Below are 18,226 nucleotides of genomic sequence, written 5' to 3' on the forward strand. Positions count from 1 at the left end.
TTCCTTCCTTAACTTAGTACCATGCAACATTTAATCAGTAACTACTTTAGGAGAAAAGGAACAGCTATCCCACCTGCACCTCTTTGTTTCTCTTTATGTGTCTGGCTTCGTATTTATTATTTAAAAGCTTGAAGTCTTAAGTGATTTTCCGAGTACACATACTGGTAGAATCAATTCATTCAAAAGGGGGTATCAAAAACATTTGGATGCAGAAGTGACATGTTCAGATAACAGGAGAAGTAAATGAGTAATTCATACGGGGGGAATATATTTAGCTATATTTAGCTAAAAGGGCATTTCAGATTAAATGTGTTCTGATAATGGGTTTTCATCGTAATCCTATTTAACAGACAATTAACTCATAGCACATGGACAGCATGGTCTATTGGTTAGCGCAGGAGACTGGGAGTAAAAGGCTATGGAATTCAATTCGTGACTCAGCTACTTTCTGTGAGCTACATTGTGTAAATTGTAGCATGGAAGGAGTAGGCATTGTGGCTCAGAGACACATGTTTGAGTCAAAATTCCTACCCTCCTGCTTACTCCTGGGGGGTAGTAACTTATGACCTCTAACAGGAACACACTACTACTGACCCCGCTCTGGCTCAGCTACTCTGGACCCCTGATCTGGGTAGCCCATACACTGTCTGTCTACAGAGCAGTTGAGAGGGTACGTCCCAGTCTGAGTAGATAGACACATGCAGAAGTTAGGGCGCTAAAAATAGCAGTGTGGCTGCAGCGCCATGGCAGCGGCTAAGGCTAGCCACCAGAGTACACACCCAGGGGGTCAGGAGGGATTGTAGTTTGGAAACTAGCTCAGGCTGCCACTCTTGACTTTGCACTCCTATTTTTAGCGGGCTAGCTCAAGCAGAGCTAATGCATGTCTATCTTCTACCCATGCTGAGAAGCACCCTCAAGGCTGCTGTGGCGTAGGTATATGCTTAAGGACTAAGGAAGAGTCTTACTCCCTTCTGCAGTCCTGTAGTCCAAGTCACAGTCTAGCCTTGCGTGACTTTGGGAAAGTTACTTAACCTCTTTGTGGCTCAGTTTCTACCTCTGGAAAGTGGTAATAATAATACTCCCCTGCCTGTGGGTTCCTCAGATGAAGGGGAGTGCTACAGATGCCAAATGTGATCGTTATTCTGTCATTCCTCAAGGGACTGCTTTTGATTTCATTTGTTATCCACATCATATTTATACCTAGTGTGTAACATTCTTTTGCTCATATGAATGGTGTTGCTTTCACAAGCCCTGAGGAAGGAGTTTTCAGGTTCTCTTGCCTTACCTTGTGAGTACCTCAGAGCAGAGATCCAATGTCATCCACTCTTGCGATATTTGGTGTTTATGTTAAAACCTGAGTGCCAGGAGTAGTGTGATTATATGAAGGTCTCAGCTCCCATTAAGAAAAAACGAGTACATTATTTCTAGCCCTCGTGGTATGGGAAAAAAGCTTGAAAATGTGAACCATAAAGGCTCAAACCAGAAGGCAAAGGAAAAAAACCCCAATTTTTAATTTTTTTTAAAAACTCAAGACTTTTAAGACAATCTCTTAAAAGGAGGTCAGATTGTCCTTCCTGCATATTTTGAGTACCTGTCCTGTGAGAAATCCTAGTAGAACACTGGGCTTCCCAAAAGATAACATTTCTGAACAGAAAAGGAGTACTTGTGGCACCTTAGAGACTAACAAATTTATTAGAGCATAAGCTGTAGCTCACGAAAGCTTATGCTCAAATAAATTGGTTAGTCTCTAAGGTGCCACAAGTCCTCCTTTTCTTTTTACGGATATGGACTAACACGGCTGCTACTCTGAATTTCTGAAGAGGAGATTCTAACCTAGGAGAGGCATAGGTTCTGCTACTGCTATACCATGGCTCTCCTGAGAGCCCTTCAGTCAGCTGGCCATGATGTAGGAGAGAGAGAAATTTACTTTTCTGTTTCATTTTACGTATTTCATTAGTACAGAGGAGGCAACGGCACTGCGTTGCCCAGGGCTTGTATAGACAGGTTGTAAAACCTGTAGTGGCAGAATAGGCTGGCTTGCGAAGGGCCTCTAGGGAGGGCTGACTTGCTAAGTGCAAGATGTGCAGAGAGTATGCTCCAAATTGTAACAACATGCATAAGTATGTGCGTGACTAGTGAATGCTGCGTGGCGAACACACTGCAGCAGGCAGTGAATGCTGTAGGTATGCTCAGACAGCAGCCAGTGCTTCATTTTAAACTGCCTCTCTGGCTGGAGTGAATTTAATAGAAAATTCTAACTTTCCTTTCCTTCCTTAGTTTTTTTTTTTTTTAACCATGCTATAGACCTGAACACAAGATTGTTTCCATGCTACAGAATTCTATAGAATGGTTCAAAACATCTATAGAGAGGCAATCATCTTCTATTGCAAACTTCCATAATAATATGGTAATTTTTATAGAACCCTACATGTTTCATCCCTTTTAAATTCCATAGGAATTGTGTATAAGGGGAGACCAGTCCCAAGTAAGACTCAGGAATGTTGGCCTATCTCCATCAGCCCACAACTGCTTGTCAAGCCTAGTCTATTGTTGCTTGGCTGAGCCCTTTGTCAGTGCCATAATTCCAAAGCTCTCGTGCTGGATCAGGGATTAAGTGATACCCAAGAAGAAGATGTCAGACTCCCCCGGCAGACATAAAGGTCTTTTTTTATTTAAGCTGAGCCTCAAACAACCCCCCCACGTGCTCTGCAATGTAAAAATGAGTAGTTAATTAAGGATCTGATTAGGCATCCAATGAACTCAATAGCAAAATTCTCAGTGAATTCAGTGGCCCTATGAACATGGGTGACTTTTAATTGTATAGGTTTGCCGTGGGCTCTGAAGCCACTGAAGGAAAAAGATGTTTGACAAACCCCGAGAGGAGTATCTGAAAGAAAAATAATAATAAAAAAATGGAATTAAAAAACTGGACACTATTCATTGTATTGTACTAAGTAGAAAAAGGGAATAAAAGAGGAAAACAAAATTTTGAAATTTCAATTTTTCAAACAAATATTTTGCAAAAGGTCTGGAAAAAAACTCAACATTATTCCATTTCAATCCCTGTGAAACAGAAACAATTTTGAAAGTGAATATTTTTTCTGCCAAATTGTTTTTCTATTTTTGACCTGTTCTTCTAGAAATGTTGTTGGATTTTGAACCTGGCTTGACCTGCTCATGGAACCTTTTATATGTTGGTGCTCAGAGTTGCACACATATTTACAGACGTCAATGAAATATGTCAACGTCAACGTTAATGAAATATGTCAATTGAAACTGAAATAGATGTATCCCTTTGTCCTCTCTCAAGGCTAGCAGACAGAGGGGCTCACCAGGAGAGGCCAAGTCTAAGCCCAAGCAGAACCTGTATCTCTGGTTAGCATTGCCTACTCCGCAATGTTTCTCTTTTGGAAATCATGGTGTGACTGTAATTATTTATGAATACTCTGTCTTGACCTTGATCCTATTTACCCACCTCTTGCTCAAGACACGACCCGTCTTATAATCACTTATACAGGAGTAAGAAAAAATTGTCTGTTCTCAAACTTTGTTTGAGAGCAATAATAAGGGTGCGGGGTTGAGTTTTCCACTAAACAAAATAATAGAATCATAGAATATCAGGGTTAAAAGGGACCTCAGGAGGTCATCTAGTCCAACCCCCTGCTCAAAGCAGGACCAATCCCCAACTAAATCATCCCAGCCAGGGCTTTGTCAAGCCTGACCTTAAAAACCTCAAAGAAAGGAGATTCTACCACCTCCCTAGGTAATACATTCCAGTATTTCACCAGCCTCCTAGTGAAAAAGCTTTTCCTAATAGCCAACCTAAACCTCCTCCACTGCAACTAGAGACCATTACTCCTTGTTCTGTCATCTGCTACCACTGAGAACAGTCTAGATCCATCCTCTTTGGAACCCCCTTTCAGGTAGTTGAAAGCAGCTATCAAATCCCCCCTCATTCTTCTCTTCCGCAGACTAAACAATCCCAGTTCCCTCAGCCTCTCCTCATAAGTCATGTGTTCCAGTCCCCTAATCATTTTTGTTGCCCTCCACTGGATGCTTTCCAATTTTTCCACATCCTTCTTGTAGTGTGGGGCCGAAAACGGGACACAGTACTCCAGATGAGGCCTCACCAATGTCAAATAGAGGGGAACGATCACGTCCCTCGATCTGCTGGCAATGCCCCTACTTATACATCCCAAAATGCCATCGGCCTTCTTGGCAACAAGGGCACACTGTTGACTCATATCCAGCTTCTCGTCCGCTGTAACCCCTAGGTCCTTTTCTGCAGAACTGCTGCCGAGCCATTTGGTCCCTAGTCTGTAGCGGTGCCTGGGATTCTTCCGTCCTAAGTGCAGGACTCTGCACTTGTCCTTGTTGAACCTCATCAGATTTCTGTAGACTATAGTCATAGTCTATAGAGCTGTGATGCATAGTCACATAGCTAGGCTATAGCCCCAGGTCTTGGACAGTGGTTAGCTCAGAAGACTGAAAATCAGGAGAGCTGGGTTCTGTTCCTAGCTCTGCTATTGGCTCATTATGTATCTTTGTTCAAATTATTTAACTTCTCTGTGCCTCTGATTCCCAATCAATAAAATGGAGCTAACGATATCCACTTTTGTAAAGGACAATGAGATTTACAGATGAGTGCAAAGTGTTATTTATTATTATAATGCTGTGCCATGGCTTCTGGACATGGTGCTTTTAATGTGAGTGTTCTACTAATTGACAGTGTTTATGGTTAATGTATTGCGGAGATGCCAAGTGTACAGATGGAGGTCTGGCTGCTCTCTTGTCGCTGAATGAAATGGCACTCATACCCTGTCAGTCTGACAAATTGTTATTCCGGGTAGCCTTTGAAGAGGCTTCAGGCATGCAGGCCTATTTATGCTACTCTTCTGAATTTTCCTACCAGCTACAGCAGTCAGCTGCCTCCTTGACAGTTCTCTGTGTCTGTGACACTTATCTCCACCCATTTCCAATGTGACCACATATAATGGTCAGCTTCACTCTAGGGAATGAGAATCTGAAATTGCAGATTAGTACCTACTGGTAGCTATACTCAAGACTAGATTAGATAGCCTATTGAAAGTTATTGTGCCTCCTAAGCAGGGTGTATGTAAGGTACACTTTTACAACCATACATGGGTATGTTAATCCATTATTATAGAACCGTGCATTAAATATGTAAATCATAGACAGTGCAGTTCTGTCTCCACATTTGAGAACTGCTGCTGCATGTGCCCCACGGGCCTCAGGAACCAATTGAGCATAAGCACATGGTATCCCATGACAACAGCGGTGGAGAGTGGTCACACTAGCATCCAGTGCCCTGATGATGGAAGAGGACTTGGTAACAGGCACACAGCCTTGTTGGTAACAAGCAGTGTGCTTGACAGCCTGCAGCAGGGAGTGACAGCACAACAGTAGATCATTTCTGTGGTAGGAACCACAAGCACCGGCACCAGAAAAGGAGGATGCTGCATACCAAGCCCCAAGAACTTAGAAGGGAGGAGGAGTACTGCAGACTTCTGGTACAGACTGGCAGTAGTGCATGTTGCAGATCCACACCCAGCTTAATGGCACAGGGAAGCTGTACACACAGCATCTTCCTTGGGATTCAGCAACACAGACTACTATTGTAGTTTACAGATAAACATCCGACACTAAGAGCATGGATCACTCCCACAGGCAATAACAGGCCTCCTGGCAGCTGGAAGAGTGTGTGCTCTATATGGTGCATTGGCAGCAGGGTTTTGGGTGTACTATATACACTGGCTTTGCAGCAGGGTGTGGGTGTGCTATATATGCTGCCTTGGCAATAGGGATGAGTGGGTGTGTTGCAGCTGTACCCCTCTGGACTCTGCAGCAGAAAGGGAATGCGCACACAGTTTTCTCTCACTGGCAGCATACTATACAACTGTACACAAATCTGATGTTGTTCCAGAACACCAGTCTGCAGCTCTCTGTGCCCAGGATAGAACATCTTTAGACTGGAAATGGCATATACTTTTGGAGGGAATTGTCCTGAAAAATAGTCCGGGATATGGTCACTTTTGGTGAAGAGACATCAAATAAACAACACCAACAATAATAAAAATAAAATAATAATAATTAATAAAAATAATATCTAGCTCTTCAGTAACACATTTCATTAGTAGATCTCAAAGTGCTTTTCAAAGAACGTTACTATCATCATCCCCCTTTTACAGATGGGGGAAACTGAGGCACAGGGCAGTGAAGTGACTTGCCCAAGGTCACCTAGCAGGCCCGTGGCAGAGCATTTGTTTTACTGACAGCTGTGTATTATCCTAAAGCAGGTAGGACTGGTTATGATGTTGAGTGATGTTTGAAGATCACGTTTTTTCTCTCCTGTTTTTAATTGTTTTGTGGGAGGTGACACAGGGACAGAGTTAAGGCTGCTTGGATGAATTCAGCTCTGCCATTCCATACTTCCTAACTCTTTTTGCAGGATGATTTTCCGGGCTAAGTTCCAGGTTTTGTTTTTAAAAAAAATGACAGTATAAAGGTTTTTTCCCCCCCTTAAAATAACTGTGAACTTGCAATTAACTTACACTCCCTATTTACAACCTTAACTCCAATTTAATAAAGTTTACCAGTTAAGGTATTTAATTAGTGGGTGGAGTGAAGTGAGGCCCTACTCTCAACTCTGTGGCATTTGTATGTATGTAGCATAATTACTTTTGAAAACTGCAGCTAATCAATTCCAGCATATCAGGGAATGTTCTAGGTATCAATGGACAGAAGCCTATTGATTCTGGTAATAATCAGAAAACAGGAAAAGCATGATTTCCACTATCTGGCTTACAGAGTGCTGCAGGCAGAGAAAGTTCCCTGTTGCTCTCTGCAGCAGCCTATTCACTTATTAGAGGGCCATGCACATCACTGCTTATGTGGGGTGAGCTGTACACCCGGTTGGGTCTCTTACTCCTCCCATCCCACTGCAGCCAGCTCCCTCCCTTACTAGCAGGGTCCTTGCCTCCTCTTTCCTGCACCCTCGCTGGGCTCCTGACAGCCATTCAGGCTAGCCTCTAACCGGGTCCCTCACCACTCCCCCTGACAAGTTCCTCCCCAGCCAGGCCTCTATTTGCACTTAAAAAGTTGGATAACACATACACAGATCGGCCTGCATGAGCAACAAAGCGGGTGACCGTCTAGTTTTAAAACATTGGTGAATGACTCCATGACAAGAGCCCCTGCAGCGCTTGCAAGCTACAGGGGATGTCTTACAGGCTTTGCAGGGCTGAGGCGAGGTGGAGGAGAGGGCATTCAGAGGATGAAGGAATAGGATAAGGAGCAAGGATAACACACACCCCTGAAGGACAAAAGTTTTACCGACGAACAGCGCCGGTGTGAACAGTGCTTTGTCAGCGGGAGAGCTCTCTCGGCCACAAAGCTGCTGCTGCTGCCTCTCGCTGGGGGTGGAGTTTTTTGGTTGGCAGGAGAGCTCTCTCCCGCCAACAAAGAGCGGCCCCACGGCGCACCTTTTAGTGGCAGGGCTGTAGTGGCCACAGCTGTGTCGCTAAAAGGTGGGCGGCGTAGACATAGCCTGAGCAGAGCATGCTTGTTTGTTGGGGCATGTTATTCGAGGAGAATCCCAGCCTTCTCTTTTTAAGAAAAAGGAAGACTTCAGGTCTCTGAGTGTGTGGAGAAAAGCTAGAAAGTGCCCCGCGTTCAGCCGAAGGCCTCAAACACCAGATGCCAAATAAAAAGGTCCCCCAAGTGAATTTTGACTTGTGATGTTAAGCCCATTCTCTTTGGCGGGGGAAGGGGCTGCTTCACGGGTTTAACGCTTGCGGCTGGCAATACAGTGTCTTGCAAGTACGATAGCGCCTCCCCCACAGGGTCCAGGACCCCGAACCGAGCCCAGGACCCGACAAAACACATGGAACTGCGCAGCACGCGCCCCCGCCCCCGCCCCTCCTCGCACTGGGATTCTCCCGCCCACCTCCGCGCCCCCGCGCCGGGATCCCAACCCCGCCCCGCGAACGTCCGCGCGCGCGCCCCGATTCCCCCCTCCCCCGCCCGGGGTAACCGAAAGCGAAACCCGCCGGCCCCGCCCTGCTGGCGGCGGAAGCGCGTCAGTTCGGGCGGGTCCGTGGCCGGCGCGGTTCGCGGCGAGGCGGAGGCAGCGCGGCTTCCCCAGGCCGAGTGGCGCCTTGCGGACGGGGACTATGTGGGCGCTGGGGGCCTGGGTGCTGCTGGGCGCCGTGTGCGCGGGTGAGTCCGTCCCCGTCCCCCCCGGGCCTGGAGCCCCCGGCCCGGCGCATCCGGCAGCCCCGGCGCTGGCAGCGGCACCCGGGCGGGAAGGGCGGGGCCTGGCGCTGTCACTGAGCGGCGGGACCGGGTGCGGGGCTCCGGGCCCCTCCGCCAGCCCGGGGTGGCTCCTCGCACCCGGGCGCCGCGTGGCTGGGCGGGGCCCGGGGCTGTGCTGAAGGCGCCGGTCCCAGCAAAGGTCCGGGGGAGGAGGCCGGGGGGGGGGGTCTGGGTGTGTCTGAGTGTGGGTCTGTGTCTTGGGAACCAAGCCGGGGGGGGGGCTGCTCCTTCCGAGCCCAGTGCCAGGCTCTGCCTTAGGCGCAGTGTAAGCCATCTTCCCAAGCCTCTGTGGGTGCAAAGTTAAATGTCGCCACCTGTGTGTTAGGCTCCTGCATGGGAGGGGGTCCGGCCGGCCGGTGCTGAGCACCCACAGGTTCTCTTGCAGGCCGTGGGAGCAGCAGGTGCTCGGGACCCCCAAAGAGCAGGCCACTGGCGGTTAGAAATCAAGCTAGCTTTTAACGTCGATGTTTAATGTTTTCGGGCATGTTCTAGCCCTTTGTAGGTTGTTAGACGTGTGTATGCACAGAGGCCCCCTACTACTTAATTATATAATTGCGTAAATAAATACATTCTCTTGTCATATCAATCTGTAAAAAGGGAAATAAGAACAATCTGGAGAATTACAGACCAGTCATCTTAACTTCTGTACCTGGAAAGACAGTAGAGCAAATAATTATGCAATCGATTTGCAAACAACTTGAAGATAATAAGGTGATAAGTGGCAGTCAGCTTGGATTTGTCAAAAACAAATCATGTCAAGCCAACCTGATAGCTTTCTTTGACAGGGTAATAAGCCTTGTGGATAGGGAGGAAGCCATAGATGTGGTGTATCTTGACTTTAGTAAAGCTTTTGATACTGTCTTGCATGACCTTCTCATAAACAAACTCGGGAAATGCAAACTAAATGGAGCCACTATAAGGTGGTTGCAAAACTGGTTGGAAAACCATTCCTAGAGAGTAGTTATCGGTGGTTCACAGTCATGCTGGAAAGGCGTAATGAGTGGGGTCCTGCAGGGATCAGTTCTGGGTCCAGTTCTATTCAATATCCTCATCAGTGATTTATATAAAGGCATAGAGAGTACACTTAAAAAGTTTGCAGATGGTACCAAGCTGGGAGGGGTTGCAAGTGCTTTGGAGGATAGGAGTAAAATTCAAAATGATCTGGACAAACTGGAGAAATGGTCTGAAGTAAATTGCATTTGTCCTGATTAAATTTCATTCTAAGTACTCCATTTAGGAAGGAACAGTGCATTGCACACATACCAAAAGGGAAATGACTGCAGGAAGGGACCTGGGGGTCATAGTGGACCACAGGCTAAATATGAGTCAACCTTGTAATGCTGTTGCCAAAAAAGCAAACATTCTTCTGGGATGTATTATCAAGAGTGTCCTAAACTAGACATGAGAAGTAATTCTTCTGCTCTACTCCATGCTGATTAGGCCTCAACTGGAGTATTGTGTCCAGTTCTGGGCACCACATTTCAGGAAGGATGTGGACAAATTGGAGAGAGTCCAGAGAGGAGTAACAAAAATGATTAAAGGTTTAGAAAACATGACTTACAAGGGAAGATTGAAAAAATTGGGCTTGTTTAGTCTGGAAAAGAGAAGACAGCGAGGACATGATAACAGTTTTCAAGTATGTAAAAGGTTGTTACCAGGAGGAGGGAGAAATTTTTTTTCTTAACGTCTGAGGATAGGACAAGAAGCAATGGGCTTAAATTGCAGCAAGGGTGGTTTGGGTTGGACATTAGGGAAAACTTCCTAACTGTCAGGGTGGTTGAGTACTGGAATAAATTGCCTAGGGAGGTTGTGGAATCTCCATCATTGGAGATTTTTAAGAGCAGGTTAGACAAACACCTGTCAGGGATGGTCTAGATAATACTTAGTCCTGCCTTGATGCAGGGGACTGGACTAGATGACCTCTTGAGGTCCCTTCCAGTTCTATGATTCTATGTATATCTTCCTTGGATCACGAAAAGAAATCTCAAAGCTGAAACCAGGAATCAGCTATATGAAGTCAACAGACGGGACCAGTTCAGTAACGTGCCTAAATCTAAACATATGAGTATTCCTTTTAGCTTAATAGGACTGTCTTGTGCTGGAATACCTTGCTGAATTTGGGACAAAGTGATAACTCTCAAGACTTTTATGTTAGTTAATTTAAAGGAACATTTAAGTTAATACAGTATAACCTCAGAGTTACGAACTGACCAGTCAACCACATGCCTCATTTGGAACCAGAAGTATGAGATCAGGCAGCAGCGGAGACCAATAAAAGAGCAAATACAGTACAGTACTGTGTTAAACACAAACTACTAAAAAAAAAAAAGATAAAAAAATATTTGATAAGGTAAGGAAACTGTTTTTGTATTTGTTTCATTTAAATTAAGGTGCTTAAAAGCAGCTTTTTTCTTCTGCATTGTAAAGTTTCAAAGCTCTATAAAGTCAATGTTCAGTTCTAAAGTTTTGAAAGAACAACCATAACATTTTGTGCAGAGTTGCGAACATTTCAGAGTTACAAACAATCTCCTTTCCCGAGGTGTTCGTAACTCTGAGGTTCTACTGTACTTTTTATTTTGAGTGGTTTAGATGATTTTGTGTGTTTCATGAGTCTTGGTAAATAGCCTACTTTCCTATACTGTAGTTTTAAAGTCAGAATGGAAAATATTTACATTCTTTGGTATGAGTTTAGCTTTTCCCATATAATGTTTTTCCCAAACTCATCCCATAAGCTGTAACTTGTCCTTGTGCAGTGAACTCTGTTGAACCTTTTTTAAAAAAAAAATCTGAATCTTAAGCTGAAATATTACAAATTTTAGTTATGAGTCATTTGTTCACTTTATTAGGGCACCAATGTCATTTTTTAATGGTGTGTATTTGCTTAATATAAACTTAGACTTCTTAAAATAAAGTTTATACAATCTGATAGTGTATAGCTCTATGTACAGTTTTACTATGTTTTGGTTTTCTCAGGGTATAGTCAAGAAAGTTCAGTGAGTAAGCTAAGTGATTGTTTTATTTGACCAAAGCAATATGTGTGTGTGTGCGTGTTTTCATTACAAGGTGCCAACTAATACTGTAGTATATATAAAGTTTTTGTTTATGCTTGTTATATTAATGGCCAACCCAGTGATTAGTGGCAGTGTATAACAGTAATACAGTTCAAGGATCAGCTGCTTTTGGGGTGGAGGTGATCATTGATCAAGGGCCAGTGCTTTGAAAAGCTTACTGGAACTACAAATAGCTGTACCAGTTGGAAAAAAAGCTTTACGAGCTATGGCTGGTTGTCAGATACATGTCATGATTCTGCAGGCACTTACACATGTTAGTAATCTAACTGAAGTCAGTGGAATTGGAACTACTCTTACTCCTGGGGAAATTCTGCACCACTGCGCAATGCAGAATTTCCTTTCCCCCACAGAGATGGGCTGCAGTGCTGCTGGCTGCCACTAGGGGCCACTGGACCCGGCAGAGCCCAGCTTGCACACAGAAGATGCTGCTGGGGAGAGGGGGAGTGATCTAGAGGGTTCCTAGCAGCTGCAATTCCCAGCACTCCCTGAGAGAGGGAGGTGGTGGCATGCAAGAAACTCCATGCAAGCCTGGGGCCAAGCATCAGGCTGTTTCTCCCTCTGGATCCCTGGGCTGGGGGTGTCTGTCTGGGCTGGGGGGGCCATGGTTGAGCTTTGGGGGAAAGGGGGACAGGTGTTGGGCTCTGGGGATAGGGGATGCAGGTATCTGGGCAAGGGGGACGGCCGCGGCTGGGCTCATGGAGGAGATGGTGTGGGTATCTGTGCCGGTGGGGCCGCGTGACTGGGCTCAGAGGGGGTGTTGGGTATCTCAGAGGAGAGGTTGGCTGGGGGGGGCAACCGTGGCTGGCTCGGGAGATGGGGGGGTTGTATGTTTCTGGCCTCTGGCTGGGCTCCTGGGGGGAAGGAGGCAGAGAAACAGAAATCTGGGTTGTCATAGGGGTTTCTTTATCTCTGTTCCTGGGAGAATTCGTGTGTGTCTGTCTGTATTGTTACAGACTTGCTGACAGGTATTTTGAAATAAATTATCAAAATAATTGAAACTGGTGTGATTATGTAGTGTTGTTTTGACAAATAAAATTTGCAGAATTTTAAAGTATTGTATGCAGAATTTTTTTTTTGGCACAGAATTTTTTATATTTTTTGTGCAGAATGCCCAGTAACTCATGTACACGGTTAACTTCACACACAAGTGTTCGCAGGATTTGCGGGTCTTGATATGGTGTCTAGCACATTGAAGTTCTTGATCCAGTTTGAGGCTTCTGGGCATGAAGGCAATTGGATATTGTGAATCTTTAATAAAAAAAAACAAACAAACAAAAAACCACTATAGTTGTTGAGCTGTAGATAACTAACAAAAATACTGAACATAGACACTCGTGCTGTAAAATCAGATTATTTTGATTATCATCTTGCTTCTCCTGGCACCCTATTTGACTTAAACTTCTGACATTATAGCAGCCAATATTCTTGAGAACTTAGGGTTGAAAAGGAATGTTTTATGCTATTAGAAAACTTGCACCCCAAGCTTTTAGATCAATGGTCCTCAAACTGTGGGTGCACCCCCTAGCGGGGCATAGAGGAATGTTTGGGGGGGACAGTGGGGTCAGGCATTCCCCCATGGGGGGCAGGGAAGGAGCACCGCCGAGCTCTGCTCTGGCTACGGCTCTGGTGCCCACTCCAGGCCCCACACCCAGCTGGGCCTGGGCTGCTGGCCCAGCCATGGCTCCCACTGCTGGTGGCCTCAGCCCCTGGCCACGGCTCTGCTCCAAGCCCCAGATTTGCCCCCAGCTGCGGCCTCAGCCCCTGGCTTCTGGCCCGGCCTGGCTGCAGCTCCAGCCACATCTCCAGGCCCTGACCATGGCCCCACTCCCAGCTGTGGCCCCAGCTCCACCCATTGCCCAGCTGCGGCCCCAGCCCTGACTGTGGCCCCACTCCTGGCCCTGCCTCCCAATGGCATCATTGCCATGCAGATCTCATTTACCTGGGAAGCGTCTAGATACTATGGCAATAAATGCTATAAGATAACCTTTAGATGGATATGTGGAGAGAATTTAGCCTTCTGTTTTTAAAAATTCTGATAAATTTTGGTTCATAGTGTAGGAAAATACCACCTGAAATTTCTGAATTATCTGACCTACTGACCAGATACAGCTAAATAAATGAGAAGATATGCTCTTATTTGATCTACATATTTTTGGGGTGAGCAATCCCTCTATACAAAAATAAGTCATAATTTGCAAAGTAAATTCTAAACCTCAGGGGATTTGGCTCCACCTTCCGAGTACAGGAGGTACAAATAACAAACATAACTTTTGTACAAACCATCACTCATTCTTTCCATGCTTCTCTAGGGAGCATGGAAGCAGAAACAACAGTGGTGTTTGTTTCCCTCCTTAGCCCCCTTTCAGCTGCAAAGAAAAATTCTACAGAAGAAGAGCTTGTCCCTTACTGATTACTCCCCGGAGGAATTCTGTGCCAATGCGTGTATATGGAAAACATGTCGTCGTTCCTCCAAACCCCCCCCCCCCCTTGCAGATTTCTTTGCTTCCCTGCAGAAAGTGACAGGGAAGCCACGTGGGGAGGGGCTGGGGATGCCCATGGACATAGTTTGGGAGGGCATTGTCCCTCCAAACAGAGGTGAGGTGGGAGCCACACGGGGTCACCTGCCACTGCAATTCTCCATTCCCCCCCCCCCCCCATTTCTGCAAGCGCAAAGCTGCCTGGCTGAAGGAGGGTGCTGTTTGAACACCGCCTCCTGAGTCCTAGTGCTTGTCATGTTCCCCTTCTGTGTACTGGGAACCATCCTGTTTTCTGTACAACAGTGAGTGCCTGCGGTGGGGGAAGGCAGGAATGGTGACGGGGGTAAATGGGAAAGGCTGGTGGGGTGGGGGGAAGAGGCAGTGGGGAAGGAAGGGGGTGGGACAGGGTGGGGGAGGTGGATATTGGTGTGAGGGGGATAGAGAGAGGGGACAGTGGGGAGAGGAATGGGGCGGGGATGGGGCAAGAGGCATTAGGGAATGGCGATGGGATGGGGAAGAGAAGGGCATAGAGGAAGCAGGAGCCCAGCATCTGGTGTCCCCTTGGCAGCAGCTGCCGCTGGGGCTCCCTTGTTAAGAAGGCCCATCAAACCCCCACCCCAACTGGCCCCATCTCCCCTGCACCTGGACCATCCCGATGTGCCCCCCAGACCCTCACCCCATTCAGCCCCAACCAGCTACACCCAGACCCTCACCCCAACAAGCCCCAGCCGGATCCCCCTGCTGAGCACCGCAACTTCCCCCTGCTGAGCCAGACCCCCCTGCAGAGTTCTATTGCCCCTGCACTTGGAGCCCCCCGCATCGAGATCCCCTACTGAGTCATCTGCATCCAGCTTGCCCTACACCTGGATCCCCCCTACTAAGGCCCTCTGCACTTGGATCCTGCTGGGTTGAGTCGGCCTGCCCGCACTTGATGTGCCTGGCACAGTGGGGCAGGGCCCCGGCGTGTTTCTGGCTCAGACCCGGCCCTTTCAGTGTGTTAGGGTCAGGTGAAGCTTCACCGCCAAGCCCCTGTCCCAGGGGAGGGGAGCTGCATAGTGATCTCCCACCTCCAAGTGGCCTGTGTTCCCCACTGCCATGCTGGAGCCTCCACATTTATTAACAAATAAAATTTGCAGAATTTTAAAATATTGTGCCAAAAAATTAAAAATTCTGCACACACAATTCCCTCAACAGTAACTGATGGTACAGGCACATGCATGTCTGCCTTAAGTCAAAGTCGAACTTTAGTGGGGCTGCTCATATACTTAGTTAAACATGTGCTTTGCTGAAATTGGGCCTTAGTGCAGATGTTTTCTCCATGTGGCCCTAGACACAGAAAATATCCCAGAAGAATTGTCTGGTTAGATGCAGCACTGAGAATGTTGTATTAATGTTTACTTATGTATGTTAGGTACTTCTAAGACACCAGTTGTGGTGGTTCCCAAACATCATGTAAGAATCAAGAAGCAGTAAATATGTCTAAAAAAGGGCTGTAATCTCCTCTTGCCTCTTCCTCTCTCTTTCCAAGCATAGCCTTCTTGGGGAATATTTTTTTTTAAATCCATCCATCCTTCCTCTCTTTCTTCTTCTTATCTCTTGTTTTCCCTCTTGTTGTCTCTAATGAAGAACATTAATCTGTGCTTGTTTCAAGTGTATGATCAGGTCTGGCCATCCATTGAACTTTTCAATATTTCAATAGCTTTCTTGTTGCTCAGGTGTTGGGTAAATTAATTGTGGAAGACTGTCTAATCAAACTTTTTTTTTCTTCCAGGTTCTGCCCAGTTGCAGTTCAATGCAATCAAGTCTGTTGAAAAAACCATTTGTAATAAAACAGTCATCCTACCTTGCATAGTGACTAATCTAGCACAGAAGGGTATTAGAGCCATGTTTGTTAAATGGAAACTAGAAAAAAATGAATTTTTCAGTTTTGACGGATCTACAGAAGAGACCCACAGAAACAAGAATTTTTCATCTGCTGTGTTAGAATCTGTACAAAATTTAAGTCTGGGCAGTGCCTCCTTGTCAATTTCAAAAACGCAAGCAGTTCCAGGAAACTACAGTTGTGAAGTGACAGAATCGAATAGGGAAGGAGAAACTGTAATTGAACTTATATACCGTGTAGGTAAGTTGATGTCATGTGATTTTGTAAGCCTGCTATGAAATGAAACAAACCAGGTCTTGAGAGAGAGGACATAAAATAACAAATGTGAAAATGAACCATTAAAAATACCTAGAACATAAAGCCCAGTCTTTACTCACCTGAGCAGTCCTTGTGAGCATAGTTATATCAAAGTCCAGGGGAATATTTCTATGAGTAAGAGTTGGGCCTGCCGGCTGGCATTGTCTCTGTTAACTTTTAAGGATGCTGAGGCTTTTTCACCTGATTTAGATTTTACAGACTATATGGTATTTGTGCCACACTCATTTTAGTTTATGTATATTCTGATCCATTTTCTAGATCATAGAAATACAGAGCTGGAAGGGAACTCGAGAGATCATGTGGTCCACACATCCTCCTTGAGCCCCTGAGCTGAGGCAGGACCAAATATATATCCAAATATATATCAGTGGTTTTCAAACATTTTTTCTGGCAACCCAGTTGAAGAAAATTGTTAATGCCCACGACCCATTGGAGCTGGGGATGAGGGGCTCAGGACCGAACCAGAGGGTTGGAGTGCAGGGGTAAGGGCTGCGGGGTGGGGCTGGGAATGAGGGATTCAGGGTGTGTGGAGGCCTCTGGAGTAGGTCAGGAGGTTGGGGTATGGGAGGGGGTCACGGCTCTGGACTGGGGGTGCAGACTCTGGGGTGGGGCCAGGGATGAGGGGTTTGGGGTGCAGGAACGGGCTCTGGATTTGCAGGGCTTATAGCTGGGGCAGGGGATTGGGGCGCAGGGTTGGGGCACAGGCTTACCTCGGGCGGCTCCCGGTCAGCGGCGCAGCGGAGGTGCTAAGGCAGGCTTCCTGCCTGTCCTGGCACTGCGGCCTGCACTGAATCTTGGAAGCCGCCAGCAGCAGGTCCAGCTCCTTGGCAGAGGTGTGCAAGCGGCTCTTGCCCACAGGCACTGCCTCCCCTCCAGCTCCAGTGCTTGGGGCAGGGTAGCGCGCAGAGCCATGTGGCCACCCTGCCTAGGAGCTGGACCTGCTACTGGCCACTTCCAGGGCGCAGTGCAGTGTCAGAACAGGTAGGGACTAGCCTGCCTTAGCTGGGCAGCACCGTCAATGGGACTTCTTAACGGCCCGGACGGCGGTGCTGACCAGAGCCGCCCTGACCCAGTGCCTTACATTCCAGTCGTGACCCACAGTTTGAAAACCACTGCTCTAGACCAGTGGTCACCAACTGGTCGATCCTGGAGCCTTTGAGCATCGATCCCAGTCTCAGTCCTCCATCTTGTCCCGTCACCTCCTTCAGCATCGCAGCCAGCTAGGGGAGTACATCCCACCCAATCGCACTCTCAGCCAAAGAGGTGGTGGTTTTCCAGTAGCAGATGGCACTTTAACAAAGCGCACGCTGCAGGAACAGGGCAGCCCAGATGCGCCCGCAGAACTCACAGTACAGCTGAAATGCAGCTCTCTGCCCGAACCACAGGCTGCAATGCTGCTGGCGTAGCTGCAGCGCTGATTTGGTGGATGCATTCTCAGCGGGTGGTGTTGCCTTCTTCTTACCCTTGAAACATGCTTAAAGGGACAGGAAGGTGTTGAGAGGGCTGGGCTTACTGCCTTGAATTGCTGCTAGGCTCTCTCCTCTGATCCTGAAAAGGCATCAGCAGAAAACTGCCCATCACCCATTTCCTAACCTGGGCAGAAACGCAGCGCTGCTGCTTCTGCTTCTGCACAGAACAAGTTCCAGCAACTGCCGATGGGTGCTCCCTTGCCACACCCAGCCAGAAGACACTACATCTGGGGGAAACCAGCAGAGAGGAAATCCCCAGTCACTCAATAGTGGCGGGGGGGGGGGGGGCAGGAGCAGGAAATCAGTGTTGCCAGTCAAAGGAAGCCCCAGCTTGAGAACAGCCCTGATTAAACAAGCAGCCCCACACAGGTTAAACCACACACATGCAAGGCGTATACCAACCCCATCCCAAACAAAAGAGCAGCCTTAGCCTGTCAGAGGCTGCAGGGGGTTAACAACAACAGCCACCTTGGTAATTGCCATGGCATGAAATGAAATACTCTAGTCTCCTGACTGGGGCTTTGAAATACCATTAATGGAGCAGAGCCTGTTTCCAGCCCAAAACCTGGTGCTCCCAGCCGGGCAGGGGAACGAAATAATAGATTGCCTTCTCGCTGCGAATTCAGAATGGTTTTTGATGTCAGGTCATTCAGTGTCGTAACTGGAATAACAACA

At 47.0% G+C, this 18,226-nt stretch overlaps 1 protein-coding gene across 5 annotated transcripts in view; it reads left to right on the forward strand.

The window, feature by feature from the left end:
• Positions 1-8,057: 8,057 nt before the first annotated feature.
• CD47 (CD47 molecule) overlaps positions 8,058-18,226 on the forward strand; it is a 38,190-nt gene continuing 28,021 nt past the window's right edge. For 2 of the 5 annotated variants that reach the window (XM_048870784.2, XM_048870793.2), the window contains exons 1-2: positions 8,061-8,238; positions 15,654-16,004. In XM_048870784.2, the coding sequence (XP_048726741.2) occupies positions 8,193-8,238; positions 15,654-16,004 (397 nt within the window). In that variant the 5' untranslated portion in view covers positions 8,061-8,192. Of the gene's footprint in view, positions 8,239-15,653; positions 16,005-18,226 lie in introns of all 5 variants that reach the window. The other 3 variants (XM_048870797.2, XM_048870775.2, XM_048870807.2) reach the window with 3 other exon arrangements.

The sequence above is a fragment of the Caretta caretta genome, chromosome 1 (genome assembly GCF_965140235.1).
Source record: "Caretta caretta isolate rCarCar2 chromosome 1, rCarCar1.hap1, whole genome shotgun sequence".
Lineage (NCBI taxonomy): Eukaryota > Metazoa > Chordata > Testudines > Cheloniidae > Caretta > Caretta caretta.